At 39.3% G+C, this 14,376-nt stretch overlaps 1 protein-coding gene across 4 annotated transcripts; it reads right to left on the minus strand.

The window, feature by feature from the left end:
- Nucleotides 1–688: 688 nt before the first annotated feature.
- LOC309861764 (F-box/LRR-repeat protein 21) lies at nucleotides 689–14,151 on the minus strand. Of its 4 annotated transcripts, none has more exons than XM_082724988.1 (6): nucleotides 14,062–14,151; nucleotides 13,376–13,432; nucleotides 7,805–8,171; nucleotides 7,220–7,342; nucleotides 3,749–3,920; nucleotides 689–2,691 (listed from the first exon to the last, which is right to left on the minus strand). In XM_082724988.1, exons 3-6 carry the CDS (start codon nucleotides 8,168–8,170, stop codon nucleotides 2,048–2,050), a joined length of 1,305 nt encoding a protein of 434 aa, XP_082581114.1. In that variant the 5' UTR covers nucleotide 8,171; nucleotides 13,376–13,432; nucleotides 14,062–14,151; the 3' UTR covers nucleotides 689–2,047. The 4 variants fall into 4 exon arrangements, with proteins under 4 accessions (XP_082581114.1, XP_082581113.1, XP_082581112.1 ...); XM_082724987.1 differs by lacking the exon at nucleotides 14,062–14,151 and adding an exon at nucleotides 13,818–13,997; XM_082724986.1 differs by lacking the exons at nucleotides 13,376–13,432; nucleotides 14,062–14,151 and adding an exon at nucleotides 10,250–13,359.
- Between the last annotated feature and the right edge of the window lie 225 nt (nucleotides 14,152–14,376).

Below are 14,376 nucleotides of genomic sequence, written 5' to 3' on the forward strand. Positions count from 1 at the left end.
GAAATCACAAGTAGATGGAGAGGCAGGCAGAGAGAGAGAGGGAAGCAGGCTCCCTGCCGAGCAGAGAGCCCGATGCGGGACTCGATCCCAGGACCCTGAGATCATGACCTGAGCCGAAGGCAGCGGCTTAATCCACTGAGCCACCCAGGCGCCCAAGAATCTGATTTTTTTAACCAGTATTTCAACCCCACTCACATTTACTGAGGGTATACTAATGTGCTATGCAGTAGTCTGAGAGTCCCAAACACAAAGTTGAAGAAGGGAAGATGCCCATTCTTACAGAGCTCAAAGTGAGAAAGGATGTGGCACACTGCAAGAGAATGCTTGCACAAGTTACTCTCTAAAAAAAAAAGAGACACAGAAAATATGCTCTTTTTAAAAAGTTACCACTTACATACCACAAGGTATCCTAATTCTAATTTCTTTAACAGGTAAGAAGATTAAAATTTTTTTCCTCATTAAAAAACTTTTAAGGGGTGTCTGGGTGGCTCAGTGGGTTAAAGCTTCAGCCTTCGGCTCAGGTTATGGTGTCGGGGTCCTGGGATCGAGCCCCACATTGGGCTCTCTGCTCAGCGGGGAACCTGCTTCCTCTTCTCTCTCTCTCTGCCTACTTGTGATCTCTGTCTGTCAAATAAATATATAAAATCTTAAAAAAAAACATTTAAAACTGGAAAATAATAAACTTTTTAAGTTTAATTGCTTTCTTAGAAAGAAAATGAAGATACTGGGGGAAGATGCAAGGGAACTCTGGAAATGAAAGTATCTAAGTAAAACGTACTGATTGTCTACTATTTGCTAAATATTATGCTAGATGCTGGGGATACAACAGTGAGCCAAACCTGACAGTGATCTTGCACTGATAAAGTTCACAGGGCAGTGGAATTAGCAGAGAATAATCTAATCATACAAGTCAATGGCAAATTACAATAGAGGTAAGTGCCACAAATGGAAGTCAGAGAGTGCTGAAAGTCAGAGGCCTCCCTAAGGAAATGACATCTAAAGGAAAGAAAGACCTGAGGAAGCAAACAGAGCGATGGAGGCAGAAAGAGACTATATCCTCAGGCGCCCTGACTAGAGGGTGCATGGCTGTCTTTCGGACCTGCAAGAGAATGGAGCAGAAGGGCAAGGGGTAGCTCTGAGAGCAAATGAGGGCAAAGAATCAGGGAGAGGCCAGACCATGTAGGGTACTGTAGGTCATTTTAAGGATATATTTTCACCCTAAAAGCAATCTATAACTACTAAAGAGTTTTAGCTATGCTACTAATTACATTATAAGATCACTTCTACAAAGGATATCTAGCACGGTTCCAGACAGAGCAGTATGCCATCAGTATATGCAGATTCCCTCCCAAAGACACTCTGCAAAATGTACTTTTTTCACTAGAGCTTAGCCAAAAGGCTGATAAGTATACTTAATCAACTAACAGTCACAGTATCTTTACAAATTGATCAGTGTTAATTTCGACCTAATGCCCATCTTCTCCTGAGTTAAATGAAGTAGAATTCAATGTGTTAGAAATTAGAAATTGTTTATTGAGTTATAATATGATCTTATGTAGTGCTAAAAATTAAGTACAATTAAGTCAGCTTCTGTGTCTATACTTTTATTTTACTCTTGGATTTAATCCTATATATCTTGTAAAACATACTCATACCAAGATGAAAGAGAAGCAATTAAAGCAATATAAAGTTACAAATGTCATAATTTAAGGATCCAAAGCTCAATATTATAAATTTATTGAGCAAGCTAAAATGTACCTTCAGCAAAGGCTAAGGAACTCAAAAGTACAAACCATATGTAGTTTTTAGCCTATCAACTACCTAATCCACAATACAGGATCTATGTCCTATTTATGGAAATTTCTGGCTCTTTCTATTTCTCATATTTTTTTCAAATGTTTCTATTCTAATCCATTAAGACAGTTTGCAAATGATAAGATATTTCACTTAAAATAGTTCAGCAACATATCTTAAAATTTATAGTTGCATAGAAAGAAAGAAGCTAATTTTAATAATTTTTTAAAAATTAAGAATCTTTGGTAGACAATCACCAGACAGGCAGGACATCGGGGAACCACATTCTTCCCAAATGTCTGGAGACCTCAGTGTGAACTTTATCTAGGCTATACTCATCATCAGGGATCAAAACGTCTTCCATTACAGAGAGCTGGGTTAGCCTTTTCCCACACAGTCTTACAAATTCAATGAATGCACTGCAGCTAACTTCACATTCACTAAGGCCCAAGGCTGTTAAGTTTTTACAGTGTTCAGCAATACAAATAAGTTCAGTATCAAGAGTCTGAAGACCATTAGCACATACCACTAACTCAATTAGTCGTGGACAGTTAAGACCTATCCGTCCTAGAATCGCTTTACTTACTGAGCGACCAAAATAAAGGTGAGTAACAGGGGTTTCTTCTTTGAAGAATGCCTCAAATTCTTCTTCATATAAAAAGAAATACATAACAACATTCACTCCAGGGGAGTGTTTGATAAGTGCATCCCAACTTTGTTTTTTAATAGAATGAAATTGAATTTGCCCAGGATTTTCACTCACAACATCAATTCGGAGATGCTCTAGGTTAACATGAGTTTCACTTGAAAGTGCTAGGAGAAGTTCATCACTTAGAATGTAATAATTCAATGCCAGTTCTCTAAGGCCTTGACAGCGATCAGCTACACAAAGGATTCCTGTGGGAAATGGGGAAAAGTTCTTAAAACCAAAGAATAACACTGATACCAATATGATAGCTTATAAACTTAAATTTGACATCAGTTATTCATTATTTACTAAAATAGATATCAAACAGGCTGCCTGGGTGGCTTGGTCAGTCAAGCGACCCACTCTAGATTTCATAGATTTCAGCTCATGTCATGATCTCAGGGTCCTGGGATTGAGTCCCATGTTGGGCTCTGCACTCAGCAGGGAGTCTGCTTGAGGATTCTCTCTTCCTCTCTTTCTACCCCTCCCCACCCCACACTCACTAGCTCTCTTCCTCTGGCACTCTCTCTCTCTCTCTGAAATAAATAAATAAATCTTTTTAAAAAAAAGATAATTCAAAATAAAATATAATAAAATAGACATCAAATGACTTCTGAGGAGACGGATGTCGAGATATATATACATAATTACATGTAAAAGTAAAAAACCTATGTATATTAAAATATACATATGACTAAAATATCTTTAGAAGCAATTTAAACTGGGAAACCTGTGTGGCTCAGTCAGTTAAGCGTCTGCCTTTGGCTCAGGTCACGATCCCAGAGTCCTGAGACTGAGTCCCACTTTAGGCTCCTTGCTCGGTGGGGAGCCTATTTCATCCTCTGCCTGCCACTCCTCCTGCTTGTGCCCTCTCTCCCCACCTCCCTCTGACAAATAATAAATAAAAAATAAATAAAATAAAAAATAAATAAAATCCTTAAAAATATTTATTAAAAAAAGCAATTTAAACTATTGTCTACCTTACAGATTAAGACTTCTTTAGAAAAAAGGTTACTTTTTTCATTATGTTTCATAAGCATGTAGTATTCTATGTGAAATTGCATTGTTACACATAATATAGAGTACAGTAGAATATACATACATATGGTATATTATACATATAGTATATATTATATATACTATTCTATGATATAGTATATAGTATATAAGAGTACAAACGTGTATATTATATGGATTACATATGATATATATTATACTAATAGTATAACAAAAACATCATGCTTGCTTAAAAAAGATATAACTTACCATCAGAGGAAACATGCGGACAGCTACTCATTTTTAGGAGTCTTAGGGTATCACTATTATTGGCCACAAGAATTTTCAATGAAGGATCATCCACTGGTGTGTCTTCAATTTTGATCGATGATAATGATTTTGAGTTGACAAAGACAACTGTAAGTGCTGACACAAAATGAGACTTGCACAGCAATAAGAAAAGAATTAGGAAAAAAACTTTACTTAAAATCTACGGATTCAATCAAATAGTTCATTGAAACTATATCAACAGATACTAACAATAACATAGTAAAAACAATCAACATATTAGCATTTTAATGACACCATTAGTCATTTCATGTACATACCTTCCAATTACTTTAATTCTAAGGGTTTGATTTTCAGTATTAAAAGGATATAATTGCATTTATTTCCTAGAACAGGGGTTGACAAATTGTGACCTGCCAGCCAAATCCAGCCTAGTCTGTTACTGTATTGCTCTTGAGTTCAGAATAGCTATTATATTTATAAACAGTTGAAAGAAATTTTGTCCAGAATAATATTTTATAACATGTGAAAATTACAAGAAACTTCCAGTGTCCACAATTAACGTTTGACTGGAACACAACCACACTCCTCCATCTACGTACTATGTCTGCTTTCACACTACTATGCTGGAGGGGAGGAGCTCCAAAATCACAGCCTGTGAAGCCCATAATACTTACTGTCTAAACCTTTTCCATGCCTGCCATAGAATAAAGAGAACTTCCATGTTCTATTCACTCCTATATTTCCAGCACCTACAATAATATCTGGCACACTGCAGAAGATCAGTAAATATTTCTCAATGAATAAACAAATGATCTTATTCTTTAGCGATATGCATTTTGCTAGAAAGTCATCTAAATAAATGTTTTAATATTTTAAAAAAGATTTTTAAATTTTTAATTTTTAACTTTTTTTTTTAAGATTTTTAATTTATTCAAGAGAGAGGATGGAGAGCATGAACAAGAGGAAGGAAGGAGCAGGGGAGAAGGAGAAGCAGACTCTCCACGGAGCAGGAAGCCCAATGAGGGGCTCAATTCCAGGACCATGAGATCATGACCCAAGATGAAGGCAGATGTTTAACCAACTGAGCCACCCAGGCATCCCAATAAAGATACATTTTTAAAACTATGTTTTAAAAATTGACAAACAGGGGTGCCTGGGTGGCTCAGTGGGTTAAAGCCTCTGCCTTCAGCTCAGGTCATGATCTCAGGGTCCTGGGATCGAACCCCGTGTTGGGCTCTCAGCTCAGCGGGGAGCCTGCTTTCCTTCCTCTTTCTCTGGCTGCCTCTCTGCCTACTTGGGATCTCTGTCTGGCAAATGAATAAGTAAAATCTTTTTAAAAATTATAAAAATTGACAAAAGCCTATTTATAGTTTGATTCCAAAATGGAAAAAACTTCACAAGGTTCATTCAGATCCAGTATTTTTTGACACAGATAGAAAATCTGAAAACCAAATACAGGCATGATCATTTTTCTCTTTTCAAAGTCAATGTGGATTCTGCCAAAGATACTAATACTCCTATGACAATGACCAATTGGTTATAACTCTCATTCATTTATTAGAAACCATACTGATTTATAATAATTATATATTGATTAATATAAATTTTTAAATGATGGATGGCTAGATCTCTTTGCTAAATTTTACTGTGCCAAAAATCATGAGAGAAATACTTTACTTTTTCCTTAAGAAATACAAGGCTTATTTTCCCTTTAATCAATTCTCACTGGACTCTTAGTCCTGCAGGACGTATTTCAGCATTATAGGACCTACCTCATCATGGTGTCCACATAATTCCTTTAGCACTCTTTACGCCTAGCAAAATACTCTATTTTTACCCTATCCTTTCCTCAGTTTACGGGTGAAAAAACTGACACTCAGAGAGATGCATGACTTTGCCAGAAGCCACTCAGTCATTTGACTGTAGAGGCAGAGCCTGCAAGGACACGTGCTCATCATGGCTGCCTCACCCCGGCGACTGCACCAGCTCCCCAGAACCGAAGCTGATGTGCGGCATCTGAGATAGCTGAGAATCTAAGAATTTCAGGCGAAGCTGACTCCATCACTCATACACAAGGAAATAACTATTGAAAAGTAGTAAGTTTCCATCTGATTGCTTATATTACCCTAATTCCCAAATGACCTATTTTCCCTGACTATCTCTCAAAAAGATAAATAGGCTGGTGGAAATGCTTGAGAGTCATGACCTAGTTTATGAGCGAGAATATGCTACTATTCCCCTATCCTCTTCCACAGGAAGAGGATAACCTTACTACAGGAAGGTTTCCATCGGCCAGTTTTACTGACAACCAAAATTAATGTTTCTTGTGTATCAGGCACTACTCTAACTCTTGGCTTGTAACGGCAAATAAACAAAACAGAGTCCCTGCCTTCAAAGAGCATACACTTTGTTGTAGGGGATGAGAATACACGTGTTAAAGAATGACATTAAAAAAAATACTGTAACACATCAGAGTGTAACTGGAGGAAGGGGTGCTGCTTTAGCAAAGTGGTCAAGGAAGGTCTGCCTGAGGAGATAGGACCCAAGCTGAAGCCTGAATGAAGACAGTTATTAGTTTATGCTTCTGGCAAAGTCGTGCATCTCTCCGAGTATCAGAGACAGCTGGTGGCTTCCTAACACCCATTCATCCTTTCTTTCTTTGCTAATCGGGTCATAATTTTGAGCTGAGCACATTACCCGTCAGCTAAAAAATGGTTCCTCGTCACCCAGAAACCTAGCGTGGCCACACAGTTAAGTGCTCATCAGTGAGATATCAACAAAAGCATTACCAGTACTCATGGCTAGGGTTCTTGAAAAACAGTGGGCATACCCTTCTTTCCCCCTTTCCTCCAGCGCTTCCTGCCATGATGGCTGGAGCTCAGAAAGCCATCTGAAACACCTACAAGAACACAAGATGCCTCAAGGGAGCTTGCAGTCCTAACAACTTCATACAGGCTCTGCTCATGCATGGATTTCTTTAATGTAAAAGAAAGAAACTCCAGCCATGTTGTTTAAGCTACTATTGTTTTGGAGTTTCTATTACACAGAATCTGACGTCACCCTAACTGGTATAGTTCATTTAGCATTATGTTGTTCTAACCTCCAATGGAGAGGCTACAGAATTACAAGAAAAACATCCACTACTAGTCAGACATGCTCTATATTCAAAGAAACTAACTGGCACTTGAAAATTCCAAGTATAACATCTAAATTTTATATTAATGATAGCTACTATAGAAACAATAATTAGAATTACAAAATATGTCGAAAGGATGAAGCCATACATAAGCTATTTCAGCAAAAGTAAGTGCTAATCAATAGGGACCTGCTTTAAGTAATTCTTTGAAGATAAGGAGGATGTGGCCTGTTTTATGGAAAATAATTCTTTTTGCCTAGATTGAAATATTTGAGAATTTTTGTGTCTCTCACAAAAAAGCCTGGCATCTTTACCTTTGACACATTCATAAAACTTGGCTTGGCCGTTGAAATCAGGCCCAAGGTCTGGATAGAACAATTTACCAGCTGAGAAAGGATATCGCAGGCAGCTTCCGCTGATTCAGTACTACTATCCACCTATAAAAACAATTTTAAATCTTCATTTCCCGAAGGTGAGTTATTAGAAACTTACTGGCAATTTAACTATGTAACAGAATCCCAATGCAAAACTCTATTTATTCCATCAAACTATACAACAAATTAGTATTTCTTCTTTCCACAAAAGGTCTCAGACAAAAAGTGAGGAATAGAGCTGATGACAGCGTAACTTTCTAAGTGCTCCATGCTTCCCAATCCTTTACAATGACCTAAATTTTAGTAGTACCATCCAGATGAAGGAAACTGACATTTAAGTTACAGCTCAAGTTCTACACTTCAATCTGTGCAAACGATCTGTGCAAACGATTACAGAAAAACAGGACATAGGTTGGAGTAAAAATTCTGCAAAATTCACCGACTGCCTCAGCATAAGGATCTAGATACACGAAAATGACACTAACATAACCTAAGTTCTTTCTATTTAATGCTTATTTTTCTTACCTTAAAGCTAACATACTGGAGATGGGTAGCATGCTTTTTAATGATCTGCTGAATGAGATCAGGATGTGTGGACTTAAAATATGAAGTCGCTGACTGGTTCAGTTCAAATTCAAACTTTCTCCAAAGGTCAGGAATATGAAAAACTTCATTCCATTTCCTACATACGGAAGACGCCCGGGCCCGATCTATTAAAGGAAGATACTGAAAAATGCGTAATACTACATAGTGAGGCAAACTCCCCCAGTCTAGAAGGACAGTGTGCATGTGGGTGTGATTGAGAGAAGAGAAGAAGCCAACTTTTGGTTGTTTCACTGCTGGTGAAGATCGGACGATTTTATTCACAAGAGATAAATTGTTCCTCTTCATTCTGTAAACAATAAAAGATTTTGTGATCATATAAGATCCACATTTCCATCAGACATCTATACTCCAACTGCACAGAGTAACATTAGAAAATGAAAAACAGTTAAGCAGATTTTAATAGTAATCTTCCACTATCCTGCACTGATAGGTACTCCCACAGGCTACAGATACAGAGGTAAGAGGGAGCCTGCTCTCCAAGAGCTACGGTAAAATGGTGAAGGACCATGATAAATGCCTTCCCTGACATTGGGACAAGTCGCACTGGAAGAATAAAGCAATGATATGTGACTGAGTTTGTGTCTGGGAGGGAAAGGTTGGGGAGGCTTCTGGGAGGGAATGTCCACAGAAGCAGTGTGTCTCGCAGGTTTATTACTGGTCAATTACTATATTCTTACTATCTCCTACAGAGAAGAAAGCATCACCATGCAATTCTGCTAACAACTCCTGGGGTCCTGAAAGACAGTAAAACATTATCAAAAGCAGAGGCCTGGAAAAGCCCCAGCTCAGCCATTGACTAACCATGTGATCTTGTCTGCATAAATTTAAGCCTCAGGTTCCTCATCTAAAAAGCATGGAAAACAGCAGTACCTAATTTCATAAGGCAGTTGGGAGGATTAAAGTCCATAAGTACCAGAACACAGTAAAGGCTTAAGAAATGTTGCAGTGATTCTTGTTGTACTAAATTGTCCAGTGAATTTTTCTAAACTAATTTCATTACTTAATTTGAAGCACAATTTCCAGGTAACACCCAGGACACAGCAGCTCTCTCTAGAGAAACTGGGCGTAGCAACACACCTGACCCTCAGTGGCAAATGTAAAACAGTAAAGGGATGAGCATTCTTCCCCAACAAAAAGGCAGGATGATTGTCCAGGGAGGAGCCAGCTTGAGACACACCTAAGTTACAACAAATTTCAAGTCCAGATATACCCAAATATATAGGGTTACTGTGTACATATAGTCTACATAAGAATGCAAAGTGCTTTATATATACAATTATTTTGAGAGGCAAAATAATGGTAGGAATGGGCTCCCAACTTCATTTAACTTTGCTTGACTACTTAACTCTCTTTTCATCCTTGAATGTTAGAAATATATATATCTCTGCCTGATGTAAAATACTTCTTAGCCATAATAGAGAGCTGGATCCCAAAGCAGGGCTGACCTATAATTATAGTTGTTGAACAAAATGAAAGGACATCTTTAGGGTTTGGAAAACTAAAATAGGTGCAAAGTTGTATCCCAAGCATGAGGCAAAGAGCTACCACACACATTAAATATGACTCGACTAATTATACACATAACTGAGAGCTGGCCCAATAATACAGAATACATCAAAGTGCTGACACCAATAATTCAAAGCATATTTAAAACATGCTTATTCTGGCAAAATATGCTTATTTTGAAAGGGCTGCCCTACTCTTTCATTTTAATTCGCTAAAATGAAATACATTGGCCCAGGTAAGGTAAAAGAATGAACAATGGATCCTAAATTCTGATATGAAGCACATTAATGGACATTTTGCTTATATGTGTTTCATTTGGTAAACTTACAGAATGGATTGTTAAATTTTCACTAAGTGATCACAAAAAGAGTTAACCCTAATATAATCCCTTACTGGAAAAACAGCACAGCCAAAAGGAAAATAAGATTTCAATGAAAGGTCAGGTTAGCAAACTACCTTGCAGTTGTAAACAAAAGGACTGTGCTGTACATTAAAGTGACTCTAGGTAACCTGGACAGATTGTTTCATTTATTCAGCAAAATATTAAATTGCCAGTTCACTGACAGAATCACCATAAATGACAGACATTCAATGAATACCAGTCATCCTGTTAAAATAATATTTTAATTTTCTTTTTCTTTGTGGACATTCATTTTCAGAGTCTAAGACTATTCTAAAAGTCAAATGTTTTACATTTAAGTCAGTATCAATGAACATCAGTTAAATATATCTTAGAATACAAGGCAAATTAATCTTTATTAGCTTGAAAACCTTTATATAAAAAACTCCAACCTAAACATACAGGATCATTTAAAAAAAAACCTGATGGTTGCTTTTTCAAACTGCCAACTTTCTTACCTAAAGAAGGCTTCCAAGTTATAGTTCACTCTGAGCAAACGAACTGCTGCCATGGGGTACTCACCAACATCCATTTGATCTCACTTCCTAGCTTGGCAAAATACCACAAAATAATTCATCAGAATGTATAAGTAAAAATCCAGTAACTTTTATGCTTAGGACATTTACCTATCATCGCATTATGTTGAAGGATTTTGTTACAAAATTGTTGATCCCAAACAACTGTTTTCTACTTGGGAGGAAACTGGTCCATCCAAACAACTGGCTAGGTGAGCGGGAATATGGTAACCTTTGCCAAGAATCAGGCTAGAAGATCTACTAAGAAAGCCGTGGATCAAACAAAGGGCTCTGAATATTTCTATTTTAATGAACATGTATGGAGAGATTTTACAAAGTGTCTAAGTAGTCCAAGCTTACATTTATTTGTAGGCTGTGTAAATCTTACAGTTCTAGATTTTAAGAGCACATAATGCCACTACAGTTACAATAATTAAGAAGACATAAAAATTTAATTGAATATAGTTTGACTCATCTAATAACTGTAGATTTTTTTTTAAGTTTTTCAGTTATGTTGACAGATGTTAAGTGATTCATTCATACTCAGTCCATTCATTCATATTGTCTTTGAGGTCCGACCAATTTCAGGCAAAGTTAACTTGCCAGAGTTGTGAGCAGTCTATGGACATGGAAGAAAATAATAATGGGTCTACACCAGGATAATACTCACTGCCTTGGCATCATGAATAAATGTTGTAAAGTCAAAGTAAATAAATAAATGCACTCTACTACCTTCATAAGCCAAATTCAATGTTACAGGGGAGGTGGAGGAAACAGCCCATTAATGCACTAAAATCTTGACTGCTGTGCGCTACCTGCCAGGTCTCAATTTCTCTCTGAATCTTACTCCTAACCGAGCTTTGGTGAACAAATAGGGAGAAAGAATTTGAGCTCCAACATCCACAATTTAATTTCTTCCTCCACTACCTGTATTTACAAGGTAATGTCAAGGTTGGTTCACCCGCTTTTTATTCCACTCCAGAAGTAGGCAGAAAAGGAGCTACTGGCACCATTTTCAAAAGAACATCACAAATAAGGGAAGGAACAAGTCAAGTGACTTGTATTTCCTTCATCAGATGTTACGCACAAGTTTACTTACTGCAGAAACTTTTCTACTGGGTAATAGAGACAGCTCTGTGTTTGCAGGCCCTCCTGTGTGCTGGAGAATACAGCAGTAATGTCCTAATGGTACATAAACAGTAAATCACTAGAAGCCTAAGAAGATGGTGAGCCAGCACCTATCTCAGATCAATTCACTGGAGTTTTCAGGACCAGATGAACTACTTCCTTGGGTACTGAAGAAACTTGATTGCTGTTTCTGAGTCACTATCAGAATTCTGAGCAATAGGAGAACTTAAAACCAGAATATGAGACCCGATCAAGTGATGAGACAAACTTACAACTGCAATATTCCAGAGCCTGAAAAAGGTTTATTAGCATTTGGGAAAGAATGTAACAATGAATCAAAGTCCAGTCAGTGACTTTGCTAACCATCCTAACCCGATTTTCCTTTTTATTATGTTTACTAATTTGGTGGAACAGGTGACCATGTGAATTGGATCTTCTGAGTATCTAAGAAACCTCCAAAAGTTTTCTTTAGAATAACATTTTCAAAGAGTAAATGAAAGACTGAACATCCAAAGCCAAGCTGGTGCCTGCAGTGGAAACAACCACCTTTTGCAGCATCGCCAGATTCTTCCAGATTGGTTAAATGAAGACAAAGGAAGTACTTTGAAAAGTTTCAAGTATTCAATCGCCACAATGCTAGAATATTGTATAAATATTACAGATAAGAGAATAAAGATTCAAAACTACCTAAAAGGCTAGACAAAGTTGTTAGAAGCACCAAGATGAAAATGAACAGAAATAATTACCAAATGTCCTTTATTTAAGCTGCTTTCTAAACCAGCACACTAAAAATCTTACTGCTGCTACCAAAATCAGAAAGTGTGGCTAGAGCAGGAGAACTGAAGATCTGCTTCAAAATACAGCTTTCAAACACACAACTTTCTAATAATAGAGCCAATTATGTTAAGGGCCAACACTTTCTCCCAATAAATATCACTCAAGGACAGAGAAAAACATTTTTTTTAGAGATACTGTAAAATAAACATTTATATTCTTTGCAGCTGACATCACCTTAGTTGCCATCTAAATCTAAAAATTGCATTTTTTTTAAGAATACAAAAGTCAAATTACAATATCATCAAGGTTCAACAAGACAAACAATAAGTTAAAAGTAAATCTTTTCTAAAGCACTGATTTCCAGAATTTTGGTGTTCTCATATTTCACCACTGATTTAGCAATTTTCTATACTGTCTCCAAAGTCTCTCTGTGGTATTAAGTATACTCATTTTTAAAAAAGTAAAAAGAAAAATTTTAAATTTAAAATAGGCGTCTTTCCTTTTAGTGACTCATAGGAAAACTGAAGTTTTCAAAATATACATAGACTTAAAGCACCTGTAATCCTCTATTACAGAGAATCTGAACCAGGCAATCTGTGAGAATCCCTGAACTGGGGAGGGGAGGCTGTTAGGCTGCTTTTCCCTCTCCATTCCCCCTCCCCACCCTCTCCCACTCCAACCTCACAGGCCAGACTCTGAAAAAGAAAAGGCTGTGAGGACACCAAGCCAGGCCCTCTACAGGGAAAACTTCAGAACTGGGGAGGAGGGTCCCAGTCCTAGGGTTGGTCACATTAAGGGATCTAACAATAATACAAGGGTTTCAAGAAAGCATTTTGCAACATCTTTCTGAGAATATAATCAATTCATTCAACTTCACATTTTTGGAAAAATGTCTGCGCAGGTGCCAAGGCAAAACTAGTCCACCTTTGAGTGCGGACTCTCAAAAACCACGGGAAAGGCTGGTGTCTGCCTCTCTCTTGGCCATTTCTTTGTGGCAGACATAAACGCTCCGCTACCCTCCTAAAACCCTTCCAGATGTTCTGCAAAAGCGACCCCGTCTATCAGTGACCACCGCTCACTATCCCCAACTACCCTTATTCAAAATATCCGCGAGGGAGCGTTCGAGGGCCGAGTTACGATGCAGACAATCCCCTCAAAGCTTACCCTCCAAAGACGGGAAAAAAATGACCGAATTCAGGAAGGCGGGTCCCGCGCAGGCCCCTGTTGGAAAAACGCACACGGTGAGAAGCGAACCCCGCGCAGCCATAAAACTGGCTAGACGACACCCCCACCCCCACCCCCACCCCTGGCAAATCAAACGCCGGCTTTGCTAGGCGGCCCGGCCTGTGGTCTGGAGTGGGGCCGCGCCACCGGGCTCCCACCACCCCCATCCTAGGGCCGCGCCTGGGTCCGCAGCGGCCCCGCGACGAGGCCAGGTCACGCCTCCTCGTGCCCAGAGCGGGCGCGGGGACCGACGGCGCCTCCCCATCCCTACATCGCCACTCGCCTGAGCCAGGCAGAACCCGGGCTCCGGCCCCCGACTCCCTCAAAGTCTGCGGAGGTGCACCCTTCTAAGACCACTGCGACCCCCACAAGGAACTGCTACCTTCAAGCCTGTAACCGCGGGAGTTCCGCGGGCGCCTGTGTGCGTCCGCTCGGGAGTGACCCACCACCCCGCCGGGGCTCCAGTGGCGGCTAGGGAGCTGGAGGCGCGGGGACGCAGACCGAGACCGCGGCGGCGGCAGTGGCCGTAGTCCCTTGGGCCGGCCTCGCCCGGTTCCCTCCCCGGCCCCGCCTCACATGCGCCCTGCTCCCCGTTCCTCGGGAGGTCCACGTGCGCGGACGCACACCTGCTGCGAGGTCCCGGGGGCGCCTCCTCCGGGCGTGAGTGGGAGGGCTTCTGCCTGCTGGTCTTCAGCTACACCTCTGTGACCCCTGCGCTGTCAAACTGAGGGCCAAAGGAGAGTGAACTTAGAGTTCCAGTTCTTAGAAATGAGCCTCCCTGGGGAAAGGTCACGATTTATTAATATGCAAATAGATGAAACTTAAAATATCAAAAGTGGTAAGAGGTCAGTGTTAAATATGTATTTATTACCTCTCTGTCCTGTGCCCCATCTCTTTCCCTGGGGCTAACTACCGCAATAGTTCATTGTGTAAACTACCAG

The sequence above is a fragment of the Mustela nivalis genome (assembly GCF_964662115.1).
Source record: "Mustela nivalis genome assembly, chromosome: 3".
Lineage (NCBI taxonomy): Eukaryota > Metazoa > Chordata > Mammalia > Carnivora > Mustelidae > Mustela > Mustela nivalis.